Raw genomic sequence first — 21,781 nt, forward strand, 5'->3', positions numbered from 1 at the left:
CAGCGATTTCCAGTGTCCTGAAAATGTTTGGCATCACAAAATCCACCTTTGCTGGTACGTGGTGCAGAGGTTGAGGACTAAATGCATATGGAAACCTATCTACAGTTTTGACCTGGGTGGTCTTGAGCTCAGGATTGAGGCATGCTGTGCTGTGAAGAGGATTGTGCTGCTCATGTTGACCCTATTCCTCAAATATATAGATGTTGCTGACAATCTGGCATGTTTCATTGGCACTGAATTTACATAAACTGTTTCTGGATAGATAAGCCAGATGACTGTGTTCCAGTCAGCTTGTAATTAGGATGGTAAATGAATCCCCATGAACACAGGTGATTAACGCACAGCACAATTAGCATGTTCATTTTTTAATGCACGTTAATTGCAGAACCTCTGGGTGGGAGGGCAGCATCAGCTGCTACGTAGAACCTATGTCCGGTCAGGTGCAGTATCACAGCAGTCACCTGAGGGCATGAAGAGAAGAGGCTAGAGAAAGATGTGGTTTTCATCCTGGCTCCAGGGATGAAAGTAGAGATTCTGAACAAATATTCTCCCTCCCCCCGCAGGTGACCATATTTCTTAAAGTAAAAACAGGATGACCAGGGGCTTGCCCGAGCAGCTGCCCCCCCCACCAGGGCTGAGCCCTGTGCTGCCTGTGGCCCACCAGCAGCAAATTTCTCCACTTTCCTGCTGGTGGGCAGTGCTGCCTTCACCTGATCCTCAGGCAGCAGCCACCACATTCTGCTCTGCCTTGCAGCTGGGACAAATGCCCAGTTTTGGCAAAAAATAAGGACAGCCAGGACAGAGCTGAAAAAGGGTTCTGTCCTGGCCAAAACAGGACATGGCATCACCCTAGCCAACCTGTGCCCTATTGTTCCCGGCCAGCCCCTCACTTCCAGGACCAACCCCCCCTGCGTCATGCCCCATTGCCCCATCCGGCCGCTTGCTCCAGGGGTACCCTGTAGAGGACATGGGCCTAGCGAGCTCAGCCTCCCTGCACCAGCTTCTCCTCTCCTACAGTATGATGAGTTCCTGAGGTAAAATCACTCTTCCTTGCAAACAATGGCTCACTCAGCTGAAGAGAGCCCAGCTCACCTCCTTTTACTGAGCTAGCCCAATACCAGAAACCACCCTTCCAGAAGCAGCCACAAGATATCTCCTTCATCCTCCTCCTGCACAGTTATTGCTTGCTCTCTCCTGTTGTCACCCGCTGCCCTCACAGATTCTTCTCCTGTACACATTACTTCCCCCCCCCACCCCCTGTCCTCCAACACTGAATGCTTGTTTGTCTGACTGAGTGGTTGAACAAGAAGTAGGACTGAATGGACTTGTAGGCTCTAAAGTTTTATATTGTTTTGTTAAATGCAGTTATTTATCATGAAAGTTGAACTTGCAAATGTAAAGAGATTGTACTACAGTACTTCAGTGAGGTGAACTGAAGTTTATTTTTTATAGTCCAAATGTTTGTAATATAAAGTGAGCACTGTACACTTTTTGTATTCTCTTGTAATTGAAATCAATATATATTTGAAAACATCCACAAATTTAAATAAATGGCGTTCTATTTAACAGTGTGACTAATTTTTTTAATTGCTTGACAGCAATTATTAACTTGTAATATACTGGTGTCCCAATTCTAAATTCTCAAATCAGAGTCTCTACTTGATTTTATTTTTTTTCATATCTTTCCACTTATCTTTGCACTTGTTCTGAAGTAGTCAATTAATTACTGAAGTATAGGAAGAGCTATTCTATTCCCAGCTGAGTGTCATTTAGTATTAATTGTATTAAATTTTAACACATGAATGCCAGATAAGTCTGTTAAGATTCTGCAAGCTATCTTGGCTGTGACCCTGTATCCACTCCTGGCCCTCCAACAGGGTGTCTGAAAGCATTAAGTACAGAAATTCCTTACAGCTATAAAATGGCAACATTTTATATGTGCCCCAGTTTTCCTTTGGAGAAAAGAATACTACAAAAAACTTTGGATCCAGCAAGCTGTTCCAAACATTACTCAGTTGCTTGCATTCCTTCAGGAGTAAGGTTTTCAGGCAGTCTTGGCTCAAGAGCAAGCAGTTAACATACATTTTGGCACTGTAGTCAGAGAGTGGGTAACACCACCATTTTTACAGCCTCCCCCAAAAGTATTTCAGGTTTGTTTCTGGAGAGTGCCTCATAACCGTTGTATGGATGAAAACACTGGGATCTGTTTCCTAGAAAATAGATTAGGCGCACTGGCTTATCACAGAAGGGTCTGTCTTTGACCCTTTGAGGTATAAGGCATGTCCTTTATTTTCTTGTGATGTACACTCCAGGTTTAGCAGGGTTTTTCTGTTTTTTTCCAAATACAAAACCAATTCTCTTCTGATGTAATATCCTTATTTGCTGTCCACATACTATTGTGCTTGCATTGCAAGCTCACTGGTGTAGGGACTGTTTTATTTACACAGCTCCTAACTCAAGGGAGTCCTGCTCCATGATCAGGGTTTCCCGAGTCTCTGGTAATACAAATTAAGAAGTGAGAATAAATGGTCTAGCAAGAATTACTTGCCTAATGAGCAGTAACACTGAACAAATTGTTGGTAGATCAGAAAGTATTAAGGTTGGAATCTATTAGCTTTACACTTTAGTGCTGTGTCCACTAAGGTTGAAGCCAAAAACTTGTTAATCAGACTACTGCTATGAAGCATATATTTAGTGGTGATCACAGTACGTGCCAGCACTAAAACATGTTTTGGTCTGAAAATGACTGAGGCCCAGGGCTATCTTGCTGACTGTTTCAGTTTCCATATCAAATACACTCAATTGGTTTCTCAAGACAATCAGAACAGCAGATTCAACCATGGGCTCTGGACAAGATGGCTCTCTTTGCACATCAGTAAGCAAGGTTCTTCAGGATAAATGTTTAGAGTTACAATTGGCAATCTCACTGAAAGCTCTGAGGTTGTGCTGGTAGAACTGTCTAGAGTTCTAATGACTTGCAATGAGAATAGAATCTATCTTGCTTAGTTTTGAATGGCCAACATAGCAGCTAAGTATAAAATTCCTCATTGGCCTGTAGAGGAGATGTATTTAAAAAGCTGTAGACCTGCATCTATTTAACAAGGCACCAGGCTTCTTTCCCAACCCCCAGTTACAAAGACCAAAGGACAGAGAATATGGCTGTTCTCTGATCCCACCTTAGTGCTAGGTGCTACCTGTATTTTCTTTGGGAACTTGGACTGGTATGTTAAAGGATGACAGGCAGTACTTTCCCCCAGCTACAGCAGGGGTCTGGCAATGGAGATTCAAGAATGTCTGCTTTCTTTTTTTTTTCCTATCCATCCTACATGTATAAGAGAGCCTCCCAAACTAAGGAAGCTGATTTCAATGCTGATGTCAAACTAGGAGGCCCTTATACAAGTGCCAAAACAATTGCCTTAAGGATTTCAGTACTCCTTAGTACAAGAACTCTGGCACTTCAATGTTTGTCACAAGAACAAATCTTGCAGTCTCCTAGGAGACTGCAATACATGTACCATCTTTTCTTACAATAGAGTACTCTACTAATCTTTCTCTCCTAGGTTTGCTGAGCTCAGACACGGTACCTGAGGTAGGAGAGGATGCTGCTGCTACTGTTAATATGACAGAAAATCTTTCTGAAGAAGAACAGGAAGAACTGAGAAAAGAACTTGCTAAGGTAAAGAACAATCTTTATGCAAGTGATTCTCACTCTGAATGAAATCTTTCAGAAACCAGCAAGTTCAAAATTTGAATAAGATCCTTCTCTAAAGTGGCTGACTTCAAAATAGAAGTCTGGAGAGCACTGACCAAAATGGTCAACTTTGGGTCCCCAACTTGAGGCATTTATCTACCTTGATTTTTCTTCAAAGCTGGTACTCACAAATCTCCCTAAAGTCATCTAAAGCTACCAATGCTCAACATTACATAACTAATCATTTTCAGTAGATGCCTAAATATAGCTTTAAGTCTGTTTTTAGGTTCCCTGGCTTGAACAGCTTGTCCACTTCCCTTCACACTTCAACTTCAGCATCCACTAGTGAAACATCCTGCTCATGTTTTTATTTTTTGTAGTGTTAACCATTAGCAATAAGATGTGCACATTGATAACAAGGAAACTAATCTGTCCTCAATTCATAGCAGCAGTGAACATTCAGTAAACATTTTTTAAACAGACCTTATAAATGAGCCAAAATGAACTAGGTTCCTAAAGTTTTACTTCTAAAGCTGCTTGAACACCCTCTAGCTTCAGTGTAACCTGAAAAAAAAATCTGGCTGCTCAAATAAGACTTTACTCCTGAGAGACTTCTGTGCCACTGTGTATGTGCAGAATTAATGTCCCCTGCAGATTTCTTTGCTTCCCTGCAGAAAAATGACTTTCTGACAGGGAAGCTGCAAGAGCAGTGTCACACCACTCTCTAGCAGCACAAGTACATTGTTTCAGGCACCTGGAACAGCCAGCAGAGAGGTAAATCACTGCGGGGCTGGACACACCCCAACCACTGGCTCTTATCCTGAGCTGGGATGAGCTGCTAGTCCTGGCTGGGCTGGAGGCAGAAGAGGATGGGTCTTCCTCTTCCCCTTCAAGGAGTGGATGGAGCTGTTAGATCCACCCCCAGAAACCTCCCCCAGCTGCAGGAAGCTCAGCATCCTCCCTTCTTCACTTCTCATGTGCAGGGAAGAGGGGTCACTGTAAGGGGAGCTGGTCCCCCATGCATCCAGACCTTCCATACCCAGACACCCCTGTCAAGCCTCACCCTGTACACCCAGAACCCACCTAGCACTTCATACCTGAACCCCACCCTACTGAACCTCAACCCCTGCATCTGGAGCCCCCTGCACCCAGACCACTCCCCACTGAACTCTCTGCACTCTGACCCCCAGTTAGCTGCACCCAGACCCCCCCACACAACCAAGCCCCACTCCCCCAGTCCCCTGCTGAGACCCCCACACAGAGATCCCTCCACTGAACTCCAACCACCTTCACCTGGAAGCCCATAGTCACATTGCATGTGGAACCCCCCTGCCCCACGAGCCTCTGTGCATCCAGATCCCCCCACACCTAGACCCCCTACTGAGCTGCCTGCACCCAGATTGTTCCACAGAGTCCTCTAACATCTGGATTTCCCTCCCCCCCCCCCCCCACCCACTGAGCTCCTCCACACTTGGATCCTGCCTGGTTGAGCTTGCTTACTTCCAACCTGGTGCACCTGGCACAGAAGGAGAGGGCCCCAGGCTGTTTCTGGGGCAGGCCCAGGCCTTGTGTGGTGTCAAGGTTGGGTGCAGCCTCACCGCTGAGTCCGTGTCCCAGGGGTGGGGAGGCTGCAAGGTGATCTCCCACCTTTGTGCAGCCAGTGACCTGTGCTCCTCACTGCCATGCTGGAGCCTCCATATTGTTTTATTGACCAATAAAATGTGCAGAATTTTAAAATTTTTGGCGCAGAATTTTTAGGTGCAGAATGCCCTCAGGAGTAAATACTGCTAGAGCCTCCATATAGTTTAACTTTAGACCCTTAAGTTTGAACATCTTGGCCTAAATGCTTTTTATGTATCCTAGAGTTGATGAATAAAACTGGCATTCCCCAGCTAGTCATTTCTCTAGCCTCTGCTGGCCTGTTCAGGAGTGGTGTTCACATATAAGCAGATTGGTTGGGCACCTCCCCTCTGAGAGGGTCTCCATAAGCTGCTTCATGCTGGACACTCAAACCTTGGCATTCTGTTTATAAGAAATATAATACTGTCAGTCTATTCTTCTCAAGAACCTTTAGTCTCCAGGGCAGCTACTCTACATTTTTTTTTTTTTTTTTTTTTTAACACAAGAGCTCAAATCTTATGCACAGAACAGGTACAGTGCAGGCTTCACTAGTCCCTGTAACCGTGCGTTAATCCTGACATGAAAGGACTGTCAAGACATGAAAGTGTGTGGTAATTCCCTTAAATCAATCCTAGAGCTTCAAACTGGCTAAAAATTGTCTGGTAAACCATTATTTACTATTTAATCTGGATGAGTAGATAAATGAGGCCCTATAGCCTATTAATCTCCTAAATCACTAGTCCTCCAGAAATGCTGAAATAACTGGAGGAGATGAGGACCCCCTCCCCTTTTTTCATTAGGCTCTTCCTAATGACTGCAGTCCTTTTTTTATAAAAAGACACTTACATCAATCCCTTTCTAAAATACCAGATGAAATGTTAAAACATTGCATCCATTGTAAATTACTTCATTATGCTAAATGTTCTTCGGTTAATACCTTCCTAAATGAAGTATTGCTAACTGATTCCATAACTTGCTAACTGATCTTCCTTGAACTGTATACTGCCCTAGGTAGAAGAGGAAATCCAGACACTGTCACAGGTACTAGCTGCCAAGGAGAAGCATCTAGCAGAGATCAAGAGAAAACTAGGAATCAATTCACTGCAGGAACTGAGACAGAACATTACCAAAGGCTGGCAAGATGTGACTTCTACTTCAGCGTATGTTCCTGTCACTGGTTCAATGTATCATGAATCTGTGTTGGTTAAGTGAAAACCGTTCCTCTGCTGTTAAACTTTGTAACATATTTACTAGTCAAACTTTCTTTACTTACAAATGTCTGAAGAAACAGTAGCAGCCTTCTTGAGGATATCAAGTTTAAGGTAGAACTAAGCTTCATTAAAATCTAGCTAGGTCCCTGCCCCAAAGAGGCTTCTATCAACCCTGTCTTTACAGTGCCATGATTCTTATTCCACATAAACAAAAAAAGCAATTCTGTCTTGCCAGCACATAGCATCACCAAGGTGATGCAAATCAAATGCAATACCCTTCCCCCTTTATTTGGCAAACTATTATAAATCTTTCCCTTTATGTAGGAAAAGAAATGTACAATACCACAATGGACATTTGAACCTGGGATTTTATCCAAAAAAATTCCAAAGATTGTTGTTTTTAATGTCACTCAACTAGTGGATATCTGAAAGATCTGCAATAACTGTATGCATGAAGTAAAAAGTTTATACTGAAGTCTCACAATATTGAGATTCAGCAGAAAGCCTTTACTCTTACTTAATCGCTTCTTCAAGCAGTTTTTCACTAGAACCGCACAAAATTTAGCAATCTTGGTTTCAGCCTGCAACTTAAATCACTTCTCCAGTGGCCGCAGAGCATGTTGCTTTGCTTCATGTATAAAAACCAAATTGATTTCTAGGTGAGCCTGCACTGAAACTTGAGTTGATGCCAGTGAATTAAGTGTTAAGGCTAAAGGGACTATTATCTAGTTTGACCACCTGCAAAATTTCAGATTCTTGTGATTGGGGCATATTTTGGATATCTGTCTTGATTCAAAGACTTAATGTTCATATGGGTTTTTCAGAATTTTTTTTTTGGGTATCAAAATGTTGCACAACTTTTGTGACTGTCAGACTTACTAATGGAATCCGATTTTACTTCTCGCTGTTTGAATATAGATATAAGAAGACATCAGAAACCCTGTCTCAGGCTGGGCAGAAGGCTTCTGCTGCTTTTTCATCAGTTGGCTCAGTTATCACAAAGAAGCTGGAAGATGTGAAGTATGTTTCATTAATCTTTTACTGAAGTTCAGTGTGTTGGGAGGGAGGGCACTTTATTAATTTCACTTACACTTCTGATCAGTAAGTAAAGGCACAGAGTAGTATACCAAGAACCTGCAGAGCATCTGCTGCTGACTTGATCTGGGTGAGAGAGTGGCTGCTTGTGGAATGCACTCCTAAAATCATTATATGCAATTCTATTCATACAAGAGGTTTATGTATGCAAAATAGTTTACTATTAAAATATTTTTTTACTATAAAAACATTACTTCTAATGTCACTCACTTGAGTCTCTTTTGTAGGATATTACACAGTAAGTATGTTCATCAGTACTCCTGTGGTGTCATTGCTCCTGGGGTTTTTTTTGGCCATCTTAGCCTATGGAAGCGCATTACATTCTCTCATGACAGTCTAAAACCTTTGCATCAAAATCCATTTTGTATGAATAGCTTTTGGTGTTTTGTTTGCTCTCCTTAAGTTATGTTCCATGTTTTTATAAGCTATTTGTAACTTCATTCCAAGAGCCTGATTTTATTACCTTTTATGAACTATTGCCAATGTGCCAGGTTAAAAGCTGGTAACTGCCAAACTGAAGCTGTTGCCAACTTGTGCCAAAACTGCACATCCATTCTATTGTTGCTTTCATGCACACTAATACCAAAGACAATTTAAAACTACCCTCTGTTTTGACCAGCATGAAAGATTTTTTTTTTCCTGAATCCATTAACATCTGAAGGCTTATACAATTGCACTGCTTTCGCTAAAGGAATTTGCGAAATTCCTATTTATCTTGCATGTCTTGCATTAGTGGACCACATTATTTGCCTGTTAACTGGATTACATTTCTATAGGCCAATTAAGAATTTAACTGCATTGAAAAACAGTGTAATAAAGTCAGCCCTGCATTTCAAGTGCTGCCATTTATCTCTCTTGCTTCTATAAAATGAGTGCTTGAGAAGTAGCTACATGAGATTAATTTTACTACAGATTTATCAGAACTTCCTTTCTTTTTTAATGCTTACTCTGGCGTCCTGCAGATTGCAGGCATTTTCACATTCCTTTAGGTAAGGTGGGCTTTAGAATTGTTAATACAACTTCAGCACATAGTTGGTTAGACTGTTCCATATAAATTTTTAAAATTGGTTTATCTAGGAAACAGTTAGTTCCCTTATAGTAACCACACAGAATAAAAATAACCCAGTCTTTTTAAAGTCGGGGATTGGATTTTATCATTTTGGGCAGTTCCTAAATGAACAGGAAATCCCAGATATACAGTAAAACTGTAATATTTTTAAAAAAGTAAAAGAAAGGAAGCTGTTGAGAGGTGGAGGGGGAACAGTTGTGGAAGCATGTTATAAAGAGACGTGGAAAGGCTTTCAGGTCAATGGCATGCAGAATTCCTTCCTCTGTTTGATTAAAAGTTCTGGTCCCCTGTTTGTACCATGTATGTTTGTTCAGCAGTGCATTGGTAGAGTAGTAGTTGTCTTTTCAGTGTCTCTCATCACAGTAGCCGTTCAGTAATTACACTGGTGTCACAATACTTGAGGCTAAATACATTTCAAAGTAATTGATGCATACTGATGTCTGTAATCTACCCAACTACACTATTTCTCACCCTTTTGTATTTATTATTTTTGGAATCCTAAGCAAGCTTAATATTTAACTTGCAAATAAGACTCAGATTTATAAGTAACTGAAAAGCTAAGGCAAGCTACTAAATTTAATGTTAGTATACAGACTTTGGTGGATCATCTTGGTCTGACTAAATGTAGTGTATAAGGGGCAACAAATATTGATGGAATTGACAATGTATCTGCATAAACAATATTCACACAATACCATGTAAAGGGTTGTGTATTAAAAAGGGGTAACATGCATGAGAAACGAGTACTTCTAAATATATAGTAATTCAAGCATCTTAAGTGTATAACAGACCTATGGCACAAATATTCTGAATTTGATTCACGTGTATTGTAAAATAATACTCCTGTCTTCAATGTTTTATCCCTACCAGTGCCTCTTGGTTCCAGTGGCTACCTGCTAGAGTAGAGCGGGGCTGGGCAAACTTTTCGGCCCGAGGGCCACATCTGCGTATGGAAATTGTATGGCGGGCCATGAATGCTCATGAAATTGGCATTGGGATGAGTGTGGGGGGGGACTCCAGGGTGGGGCCAGAAATGAGGGTGCAGGAGGGGGCTCCAGGTGGGGCTGGGGATGAGGGGTTTGAGGTGCAGGAGGGTGCTCTGGGCTGGGACTAAGGGGTTTAGTGGGTGGGGGAATGGGTTGGGGCATGGGAGGGCAGTGGTTCAGGGGTGCAGGCTCTGGGTGGAGCTTCTGTACCAAGGCCAGCCCAGGATCACAGGTGAAGGCAGCCTAGAAACCAGAACTGCCATCGCCAACCCCAGCCTCCAAACAACCAGGGATCTGGTTCGTCCAAACTGCCAGGCCCTAGGCAGGCCTTTTGAAGATGCACCTAAGGATGACCAACCAGCCAACTGGATCCTTCCTTCCCCTTTTTTGGCATGTCTATCCCATTTATAGTAGGCTTGGTCCCAAATCACCTCAGACCGTTGGGACCTTTGCACGGTAGAAATGGATATTCTCTCCAATTCTTTCCCACCCCTTCTCTTTCCTCCCCCTCCACCCCAAATCCCTCTTCAGGGACCCTTCTCATAAGCAACTCCTTATGCAGGAGGTACAAACCATCCTATCGGCAGGAGCTGTGGAGGAGGTTCTGCTTGAGCTCGGGGGCAAGGGGTCTTTACTTATGCAGTATTACTCAATACTGAAAGCACAGGGGGGCCTCAGACCCATCCTGGACCTGCACAACATCAACAGCTAAAGTTTCAGATGGTCTCTCGGCCACCATTATTCCTTCCCTGGATCCAGGAGATCTGTATACTGCCCCTGATTTTTTGAAAGATGCATATTTCCATAATCCCACCCCACAGGCATTTCCTAAGGTTTGTAGTAGGGGGCTGCTCACTATCAATCCAGTGCTCCTGCTGAGCCTGTCATCGGCACCTCGGGTGTTCAAATGCATGTCAGTCATGGCCACTTTCCCGTGGAAAAGACTGGTTCAGGTATTCCCATATCTCAATGACTGGTTGGTGAAGGGACGTTCCAAGACGCAAGCAGATCAGCAGGTCAACCTGATAAGATCCACCTTCAACTCATTGGGCCTCCTGCTAAATACTCAAGTCAATGCTCACCTCTATTCAGAGAATAGAGTTCATGGGGGCGGTGCTAGACTCAAGGCAGGTCAGAACATGTCTACTTCAGTTCTGTTTTCAGGCCATACACGTATAAGACCTCAGACAGTTTCCTACAGCCACAGCAAGGAGTTGTCTGAAACTCTTGGGACCCATGGTGTCATGTACATATGTGGTCCAGCATGCGAGGCTCAAACTCTCCAGGCTTGGCTGGCATCTGTGTATCAACCAGCAAACAGTCTAGACAGGGCAGTCATGCTTCCACCAATGGTTCTCTAGTCTCTTCAGTAGTGACTCAACCCTCGCATGGTGTATACAGGTGTCGCATTCTCCAGACTGTACCCCTCATTATGTCTGGCCACCGACTCATCGGCAATGGGGTGGGGAGCTCACCTCAGAGCGCAGAACTCAAGGCCTCTGCTTTCCAGAGGAGCTGTTGCTTCACATCACCAGAGCTGAGCGGTTTGTCTCATGTGTCAGATCTTCTGGCCTCATCTGGAGGGCAAAAGCATATCAGTCCTGACAGACAACACAACAGCGATGTATTGTATCAACAGACAGGATGGGGCGTGCTCCTTTTCCCTGTGTGAGGAAGCCTGCAAGCTCTCGGAGTTCTGCATAACACACTCAATCCTTCTGAAAGCCTTCTACCTCCCCGGATCTCGGAATGAGCTAGCAGATCATCTCAGCAGGTCTCTTCACAACCATGAGTGGCCCATTCACCTGGATGTAATAAACAATATCTTCCAATGGTGGGGTCTTCCCCAAGTTGACTTGTTTGCTCCAAGGAGCAACAGGAAGTGCCTGTAATTCTGCTCCTTCCTGAGCCACAGCCTGGGCTCACTGGCAGATGCATTCCTTCTTCCACGGAAGGACCAGCTCTTCTACGCATTCTTCTTCCTCCTCTTTCTCCCCCCCCCCCCCCCCACATGACACTTGTTCACAAGGTCCTCCTCAAGATCCGGAGTGATGGGGCCTCTGTCACCCTGGTAGCACCAGCCTGACCATGCCAGCTTTGGTACGCCATGTTACTGGAACTCTCAGTGGAGACTCCAATCACCCTGCCGCTAGTTTCAGGTCTCATTACTCAACATCACAGCTGGCTCCGACACTGCAATCTCAAATCTCTCCCCCTCACTCCTTGGAAGCTGCGTAGTTGAATCCACTCAAGCATGCATGGTCAAACCCCATTAGGGAAGTTCTTATGGGCAGCAGAAAACCATCAACAAACCTACTTAGCCAAGTGGAAAAGATTATCTATTTGGTGTTCGCAGAGCCATGTCCTTCTATCACAATCTTCAGTCCCCTTTTATCTTGGACTACCTACTAAAGCTGAAACGGCAGGGCCTGTCACACTCGTCAATAAAGGTTCACCTGGTCGCCATCTTGGCTTTTCACCCAGGAGAGTTGGGCCTCTCTGTTTTCACTAACTCTATGGTGCAGTGGTTTCTTAAAGGGATAGTTTGGCTATACCCTCAAATCCAGTGGCCCACCCTGCCTTGGGACTTTAACCTGGTACTCTTAAGGCTGATGTGGCCTCCGTATTCAAATCATTGGCGACATGCTCAACTACTTTACCTGTCTTCTAAAGTGGCCTAATCCTAGTCACTATAGCTTCAGCCAAGAGAGTGTCTGAGCTCATGCCCTCACATCTGACCCTCCCATATACTACCTTCTCTAAGGACACAGTGCAACTTTGACCCCACATGGCGTTCCTCCCAAAGGTAGTTTCCAACTTCCACACCAACAAAGACTCATTTCTTCTAGTCTTTTTTCCTAAAACCCCATGCCAACAGCCATGAGCAGAGACTTCACTCCCTGGATATTCAGCGGGCTTTGGCTTTGTATGTTGAACGAACAAAACTGTTCCGCAAGTCAAACCAGCAATTTGTTGTGGTGGCGGACAGGATGAAGGGCCAGTGTTCTCCCAGAGAGTATTTTCTTGGATCACATCCTGAATCCAGGTATGCTACAACCTGGCTAAGTGTAACCATTGGATTTGTAAGTCAAACTTGAAAACCAAAGTAACTTAACTGCTACTAATTGAAAATATGCTTCATTTTAAATCCGTTGGCTGGGCTTTATCCTACAATATGCAAATACTATCCTGGAGGGCCACTCCTTTTTGCTCTAACTTTCCTGTATGTATGTGTGGGTGGGTTTGTAGACTCGAGTACCAGGGTAGAGTCTGCATCCTTCTACTCCAATTTTAAAAAATAAGACTCCCATCTCTAGAGGTGAGAGCCTCTTACAGGGTCAGACAGGTGGCTGACCACTGCTGGAAAAAATGTAACTATTGAGTACATTAGAAAATGTATTGAGCAGAAACTTGGCATCCAGCAAAGTTGGGATCTGTGCCAATCATATCACATAATGGGACTCAATATAGAAGTGACTCATCCTGAAGGCATGGGATAAAATGGACTCTCAAAATCTAATTATTAGAAGCTGGACCTCCTACAGGGACATGGGCGGCAGATGTACACAAGGTGAAACAATGAATAAACATGACTGGAGCACAAACTAAACCTCAGCAAACTAGTAGCTGACACTGAGTTTGACTTGCAGTATATGGCACTACTATCCCATCTTCAGTCACATGTTCAGTTAGCAATGTGTCCTGGCTTATCTTAAAGCTTTTTACCTCTTTGGCATCTAAACAAGTCCAGAAATCCTTACATTCTAAACCTATTCTGGAACCTTTTCATTAGTACCAAAGTGGCTCTACCACTGAGGCACTAATTTAGGGGAGACGAGTTGCCATCAAAATGAGATGACTAGCTACTGCCAGGGATAAGAACTCTCATATGAAAGTATTGATTCAAGATTAAGCATTCCAGGTGTGGTTGAACATGCGTGTCCAGCAAAACTGCTCTACCGAAGCTGGTATGGTACTCCACTAGTACAGACTACACATCTACAGTAGCGTAGGGCTAGATTTTGGGGGAGGGAGTGGAGGAACTGAAAATGAGAATGCTGAGCTTTTCCTAGGAAGGATTAAATTGGCTTCAGTTATTACTTTCTGAAATGATCTAGTTGCTATTGGGCCTGAGACACTCCTAATGACTCCTTCCTAATGAGCAGTTGTCCACATCGCCTAAACCATATCACTAACTAAGCTCATAGTGATGAGTTGGATGTATTGGCAGGGATTAGATTTAACAAGTATGAAGACTAAATTTTGTCGTTCCTCAAAAACAAAGTTAAGGCTAGGGCTGGGCAAGAAACTGTCTTCCTGTCCCACAAACTTGAGCTTTCAAATTGTTCTCCTGTTCCATACTAGAACAAAACAAAGGCCAAATTCAGAGCTGGGACTTGATCCTGGGTCTGTGACATTCAAGGTGAATGCCCTAACCACCAAGCTAATGGATATATCACCCCACTATACCAGAAAAGCCAACCATTTTGTTAGAAACTTCGCAACCAGCTGTAGTTGAAACTAGGCCCGTTGAGTTACTATCACTCTAATCCTAGTGAAAGGTAATGGATTGAAACTGAGCTGTTTCTAAATGGTGCTAGTGAACTAAAATTCAGCCTTGTAGTTTGCTACTCCATATGCAGGAGTCCCATTAATGTAGTAATAGTCTGAAAGAATTTATCCTTTAACATAAACATCATTCAAGGGGAGGAAATATGTGAATGATAGAGCTTTAGGCATTCACTTGACACTACCAGAATTGCAAATTTAGCATGTTTCTCACTGTTTGAAAACTTAATGGGTAGATTAAAGGACACAGGAATTGTGTTGACTATGTAGAATGTACTTTTTAACTGGCGTATTTTTAATAAAGTATTGCTACAGCTCTCATGTTCTTTATGAATGTGTTTATTTGAAACTACCCTTGGGGAAAACAGTTGTAGTGTCAGAATCTTTCTCCCCATAATTGAAGAGGTCTCTTTAAATTGAACCTAATGCAAAGGGTTTCTAAGCAAATTGCTTTTCATAATTGATCATAACTAACTCTCTCTCTCTCTCTCCTTTTCTTAATGCTGACACTTAGTATACGCTCAATACAACATTCAATTAGCATGCCTGTTATGAGGTAATGTATGTATGTTTTAGTATGTAATCCAGCTATTGGATGTGTGTTGTCTTACTAGTTGAACTGATCCTCTTTCCTTCCCATAATCCACCCACATATGTAGAATTAAATACATGGAAACATCTTGGTTTTTTAGAACAATTTACTGTACTGACTTAGGATAAAGCATGTACTGACTGTTCTTGCAGAAAGTTCATTATTTCTTTGAACTTGTTCTATTGGCAATTACACATCCTAGACATATTTGCTTATGGTGAGAAGCTGAATAGTCTTTACTTTCTTAAATGTTATGCTACTAAATGATTTCAAATTCAGAACCATCTACAGCTCTTCTAAAATGAAGACTTATTTTCTTATTAACCTATAGGAAAGTAAGTAGTTTGGCCTCTGACCTCAGTTTTTTCTCTTGCTGTCTTTAATTGCTTGCCTTGCCTCCCTCTTCCCCAAAAAGCCTGCTTTGATCAAAAGGCATGCAGATACAACTTCATATTGGTTGGTGTCCATTTCCCAAACCAAGGAGTGGTGCACATGCCTACTGTATAAATGCATATCAGAGTAACTGGAAGATAAATGTGGGGCATCCTAAATGGACAATGAGCAAGGGAAAATCTGAAGTTAGGGCCTTACTCCAAACCTAAAGCTTCTAATGTTTTGCACCTTCTAAATAAGGTTGAGTACATTGCAAACACTAAGGCTGACTGCATCAGAAGTAAGAATTTCTCCATCTGGCAAAAAAGGCACACTATCACACTGCAAATTGGTGGCAATTGATATAGAATCCTTGGGTGACTTACCGACCCTACTGAAATCAGTGTTTGCCATTTACTTCAGTGGGGACAAAATTTCACCGCTTGTCTCAACAAGCAAACCTAGGCTGCTACCACTAAATAACACTGCTTTTAACTTAGCATATTGCATTTTATCTTTTCATAGTTTAATAGTCCTATACCTGTGAGAGATCGAGGAGAATACTTATTACTGTTGATAGGGGCTGTCTCCAGGACAGGGTAAATTATCTCCAGGGTAAATCTTTAACTTTGAGACACACATACTATAATGAGTTGTCTTTATAGACAACTAGAGCAGTGATTTTCAAACTGCGGGTTGTGACCCAGTATTGGGTCAGAGAATGTAAGGCACTGGGTTGTGGCGCGGTGCTCTGGTAAGCACTGCTGACCGGGCCATTTAAAAGTCTCTTCGTGGTGCTGCTTGGCTACGGCAGGCTAGTTCCTACCTGTTCTGACACTACACTGTGCCCCAGAAGTGGCCAGCAGCAGGTCCAGCTCCTAGGCAGTGGGAGCCACAGGACTCTGTGTGCTGCTCCCACCCTGAGCACCGGCTCCACACTCCCATTGGCTGGTTGCTGGCCAATAAGAACGGGGGGGGGCAGTGCCTGCAGGTGAGAGCTGCATGCACACCTCCACGTAGGAGCCGGACCAGCTGCTTCTGAGACACAGCGCAATCTGTGGTGCCAGGACATGCAGGAAGCCTGCCTTAGCACCCCCGCTGCACCGCTGACTGAGCGCTGCCTTAGGTAAGCCCGTGCCCCAATCCCTTGCCCCAGCTCGGAGCCCCACCCCAAACCTGGAGCCTCCTGCTGCACCCCAAACCCCTCATCCCTGGCCCCAGGCCAGAGCCCCTTCTCACACCCCAAACTCCTCATCCCCAACTCTGCTGGGTCACGGGCATCAATGATTTTTTTTTCAACTGGGTTGCCAGAAAAAGTTTGAAAACCACTGCTTTAGAGTGACTAGATGTGGCTACGTTGTCTTACTGAACTAGTTAACTTTCCTAAGCCAACAACCATCAGCCTGTTTGAAGAGTCTATGAAAAGTGACTAATGACAAGTTAAATCTGGCATTCTACAGTACTTTACCCCTTAATTTTGAAAAGGGTACTGTCACTGAGTTCCAGGCAATGAATAATTTCACTAAGAACTTCTCTTGTTTTTTTTTATTCTGCTGTTAAGCAGTGTAAAGACTAATTGCCTCAAAGATAGTAATAAAATGAGCTTCTTGGCTTGCAGTATAAAGCTCTATACATGAGTTGTATTTGAAGCTCTTCAACTGTACAGTTTAGGTCTAAAGCAGGGGTCGGCAACCTTTCAGAAGTGGTGTGCCGAGTCTTCATTTATTCTCTCTAATTTTAAGGTTTTGCATGCCAGTAATACATTTTTAATGTTTTTTAGAAGGTCTGTGTCTTTAATATATAACTAAACTATTGTTGTATGTAAAGTAAGTAAGGTTTTAAAAATGTTTAAGAAGCTTCATTTAAAATTAAATCAAAATGCAGAGCCCCCTGGACCGGTGGCCAGGACTCAGGACTCGGCGTGCCACAGGTTGCCTATCCCTGGGCTAAAGTAACTGTTCACAAAATGTGCTAAAGCTACTATCCAAAAGATACATTAATCTGACTGCTGTCAAAAGCATGTTAACATAGGACAGGGAAACATGGATGCATTGTCCCAAAACTAACCTAGTATTACTATGCTCAGTTTCTCACTTTAAGAAACTAACCACTAGCTTTTTTTTCCCCCCACAGAAATTCTTCTACTTTCAAGTCATTTGAAGAAAAGGTTGAAAACTTAAAGGTAAATCTAACTAGCTGCCTCTGGAAACAGCTGTTTAATGGGAGACTTAAGCTGGGACTTTCTAAGGAATCAAAATGTGGTGCTCAAATTTCTTCCCTTAAAATTCAATGGCAGCTGGGCAACTAGCCTCTTAGGCTACTTTTGAAAATTCGAATGTAGTAATTTGACAACCAAGTAAACAAATGCTATGAAATGCAGGGATTTAGTCAACTGGCTTCATGCCAGAAAATCCCCAGTTGGGAAGACTGACTGACTGCTCTCTGGTCTGCTTGTATGCTCAGAATGGCACAAATGGGCTGGATCATGCTGTTTCAGTTCAAGGCAGTTGCACCTGTATTTCTCCTATATGGTCCAAAAAAGGTCACTCTTTCTGACTTCCTGCCGTTACCTTTGGATGAAAACATGCATCTCTCTCCCTCCTGACCCCAAAATACTTGAAGAACACAGCTCCCTGCCTACACTGTAAATTCACCAGCAAAGTCAGACTGCCTAAACAGGCCTGCTTTTACTTTTTCTCCTCTGATGGTAAACAATGTAATTGACCACAATTAAGTTAGCACACAGCTTTCTAAGCAAGTACAATTATTAAGGAAAAAAACATTAGTGAGAGAACATATAAAATAGTAAACCCACACGCAAATAGGCTTATCAGAGATCACCCCAATTCCAAGCAGAACTCTGGCTAGAGAATGGCCCTTCAAACCCCACCAAGGGGTTTTTCTGTAGTTACAAGTTGATGATTGCCTTGGTGCAGACCCAGAGCACTATGAATAGAGTTGCTCTTTTATGCCATTTGGGCTTTGATCCTGGGAACAAGTAATTTTGTAGACAAAGATTCCCATCTCAGGTCAAGCTTCAGTAGATCAGGTCTGGAGGTGGATATTTGCATTCCCCTCCTCCCAAATATTTCCTAGGAAACCTACTCCATTAAAGCTCAGTCTTGTCTTACCCCATTGTTTTAAAATCTTCTTTGACGCTTGTAACGCTTCTCAAAGTTTACATTTATCATGTTTTCCCAGACAAGTTAGACAGTCCCACAATAACACAAACTTGCATTTTTAATACAGTGAGGTTCTAAGATACTTCATTCAATAAAGGTTGTCCAGGAAACTGCCTTTCACACATAGAGAACCTGGTCTTTGTATATCCAGAATCTATACTGTTTTTAACTTTAGGGCTGAAAAGCTTTATATTCTAGCTTATACTGGGAATGCAAACTCTTACATGTTACCATCAGAAAGTAAGGAATACAGGTGTGTAATTCTGTTGTAAAATGTACGTGATGTAAAATGACTTCACTTTCAGGTAAGGAGGCTGAAGTTGATGCTGAGGCCTCAATAAGCAGAGATCAACGTTGTGTGGCTGTTCCAACTAACCTTTTGGTATAAAGGCCTTCATATTATGGACTAGACTGCTCCTTGTACAGGAATTTGGGGTTGGGAAAAAGTACATAAAGAACTCCTTTCCCCTTTTAGCATCTTGTATAATGGTTTGTTGCAATCTGAGAGTTTAGGGACTTCTCCTTCCATGAACTCTGGGAATGCATCTCCCTATAAGGGAGGTGGTGGAGGTAAGTGTGTTACACACACCATCTGAAGGGGTGTAGCAGTGGATGTGCTCCACCAAAACTCCAGAGCTTCAGGATGTGTCCTTGAGGCTGAATGTTTCTTGGAGCTGCTCCAGAGTGGTACAGAACAAAAGCTAATCTTGTTTTAACTCAATGTTCCAAAACCTCTGTAGGATGTCTCAACTTGAAGTTGTACAATCTTCATAGAGCATATCTGAATATAGGCGGCTGCAACAATCTCATCAGGAATATTTTTGCAGTACTAAAGGCCAAGGGAAACTCATGTGTTAAGCCAATGATTGGAGGGTTGCAACATTTCCTTCAGAGTATCTCCACCTAGCTTCTTCCACCAAGTGGCACTGAGTGCTGCTTCTACTACAAGTATTGTAGAGGCAGTCTGATCCTGGAAAAATTGTTTGCCTCCACAGGATAAATTCCCCCAATCTTAACATTAAGGTATTGTTTGTTGCAAAACCTGTTTGTTAAAATACCTGGCTATCTAACTGTATTTGCAGTTATCCTTTCTGAAAAGTTTATCTAAAACTATCTGTATTTTAGTCTAAAGTTGGAGGAGCCAAGCCTGCTGGAGGTGACTTTGGAGAAGTCTTAAACTCAGCTGCCAATGCTAGTGCCACAGAAACTATTACAGAACAGATACACGAGGAGACCCAGTGAGATTCCTGCCTTTGTCCTGCTACCCACTGCCAGATGCTACAAGCAAACTCTAAGCACATTTGTAATGTTCTTCACTGTCAGTTTCCACCAGATGTGTTTTTACTTAGCACTTAGCTTTATATCAATTTGATAAAATAGCTTGTTTATGGGTTTGAAATATTTTTGGAACTAAAGTAGATTGTATCAGCCTGGCTTTCTGGGGGGAAGGGACAGTTTTATGCTTTTCAAGTACTTAAAGGATATATCTGATTTTAAAGGCAATCTCTAAAGCTCTGAAAAACTTTATGCTGTACATATAGTATGTGGATTAATAATCACAGCATCCAAAAGAAAGTTATTAGCAATTGTCTTCACTTATAAGAACTGTCATTCTACTTTTACTGCCAAACTGAAGGCTTACTTCACTCCTTTGGTGGCTTCAGTGCAACAGTTCCCTAAATTGGACATCACACTTGGAAGATTACTCTAAGCTGCAGAAAGGATTTCTGCTTCAACATTATAAATAACATAGTTATAGCAGGTTTCCACAAGTGTGTAGTAATCTACTGTAGTCAAAACAGGAGTCCTAAACTGGATTTGGTGCACATGAGGCAAAGGACATAATCCTAACTAGCCTTTAGAATTACTGACTTCTCTGTGGGTCCTATGACTAAAGTTAATGTCCTAAGTGTGGGTTTCTGAAAGTGCTTCAAATGAAAGATGCCTAATGCTGCTGGTCTAGTATCTGAGCTAGTTTGTTTACCACAGTACACTATTGTGAGTTCTTCACTTGATGCTTTAACTCCTGAATTATTCTGCTGTGATAAAATGGCAGTCTTGTAATAATGGTCTCCAATAATGCTGATTTTAACTTCTATTCTAGTATTAATATTGAATCTTGCACTATAAAACGTGGAGTGGAGATGAAATGTGAACACATTCGTACAGCTTAGAATGTAGGAATATGGCTTTATGAACTTGATCTTGAATGGCTGCAAAAAGTATTTCTAACAAGTCATTACTGATTAATAATTCAGAGACCGTTACGGGAAGCTTTTCAAAATCTTTCACCAGGCTGTAATAAACTTGCACAGCATTTGCAGGCAAGAACCATTGCTCTAGGAGGTAGAAGACCTTTTAGATGTTCAAACTATTTCATGCTCTCAACACTCTTGTAGTCCTACTCTTTTTGTTAGAGACTTGAAAATTAGCAATACTGTTTGCACCATGGGAGACTCCACTCCTGCTTAATCATTGAGATCCACTCTTGAAACTTTACCCATTTCAAAGCCTACAGCAGTCTTTGTAAGAGGGCTACATTGCTTTACATATTGACTATATCCACTTTATGTACTTTGGAAGTTGCTTGTATTATGTACATGTCTGGCACATGTTGGTTGTTATCAAATTGTAACTTATGCCAAATGTCTCATCACTGAGCTTGGAATGAACTGGAAGCAATTAAAAAAAAAAAAGTACCTGCAAAAATTTGTCTTATGCATGTCAAATTCCAAAACTGCTACACAATTTTCTTTAGACACCGTTGTACTACATTTCTGACAAGCGCTTTGATAGCACCTCACCACTAGTGAATATGCTTAGTTACACGTGAGCAGCTTAATAAAAATCTTATACATGAGCAATGTATTGCCATTCTCATTAACAGCACAGCTGTATATGCAGACATTATGAAAACTCTTCTTTGGAAAAGTCATAGCTAACTATAGGCCTAAGCTTTTTTTAAAATCAACTTGAAAGGACTGAATTCACATATGAAATATTCATAGGCCTAATCCTCTTTTCGGTGATGTGATGAAACACCTGAATCCTGCCCAAACGTAAACTGAGCTAGCTGTGTGGGATAAGCTGAACAGATGCACCTTGGAATCCTTAGGGCTTGTCTACACTGGCAATTTACAGCACTGCAACTTTCTTGCTCAGGGACTTGAAACACCCCCAACCACAGCAAGTTTCAGTGCTGTAAAGCACCAGTATAGACAGTGCACCCCATGCTGGGAGCTACACCCCTTATGGAGGTGTGTTTCTGTGTTTTAAGAGCCCTGGGAGTGCTCTCTCCCAGCGCTCTGCTGCGACCACACAAGCCACATTAAAGCACTGCCATGGTGCCAGTGTAGATTAGCCCTTGGGCAGTAAAATTCCACTTAAAACATTG

At 42.5% G+C, this 21,781-nt stretch overlaps 1 protein-coding gene across 7 annotated transcripts in view; it reads left to right on the forward strand.

The window, feature by feature from the left end:
- The window catches only part of TPD52 (tumor protein D52), a 203,541-nt gene that overhangs the window by 35,043 nt on the left and 146,717 nt on the right, over nt 1-21,781 (forward strand). For 2 of the 7 annotated variants that reach the window (XM_038392922.2, XM_038392919.2), the window contains exons 2-8: nt 3,561-3,676; nt 6,323-6,471; nt 7,441-7,542; nt 8,580-8,606; nt 14,756-14,797; nt 17,339-17,387; nt 19,513-21,096. In XM_038392922.2, the coding sequence (XP_038248850.1) occupies nt 3,561-3,676; nt 6,323-6,471; nt 7,441-7,542; nt 8,580-8,606; nt 14,756-14,797; nt 17,339-17,387; nt 19,513-19,629 (602 nt within the window). In that variant the 3' untranslated portion in view covers nt 19,630-21,096. Of the gene's footprint in view, nt 1-3,560; nt 3,677-6,322; nt 6,472-7,440; nt 7,543-8,579; nt 8,607-14,755; nt 14,798-17,338; nt 17,388-19,512; nt 21,097-21,781 lie in introns of those variants that run through there. The other 5 variants (XM_038392923.2, XM_038392920.2, XM_038392925.2 and 2 more) reach the window with 3 other exon arrangements.

The sequence above is a fragment of the Dermochelys coriacea genome, chromosome 2 (assembly GCF_009764565.3).
Source record: "Dermochelys coriacea isolate rDerCor1 chromosome 2, rDerCor1.pri.v4, whole genome shotgun sequence".
In the NCBI taxonomy this organism is placed as follows: Eukaryota; Metazoa; Chordata; order Testudines; family Dermochelyidae; genus Dermochelys; species Dermochelys coriacea.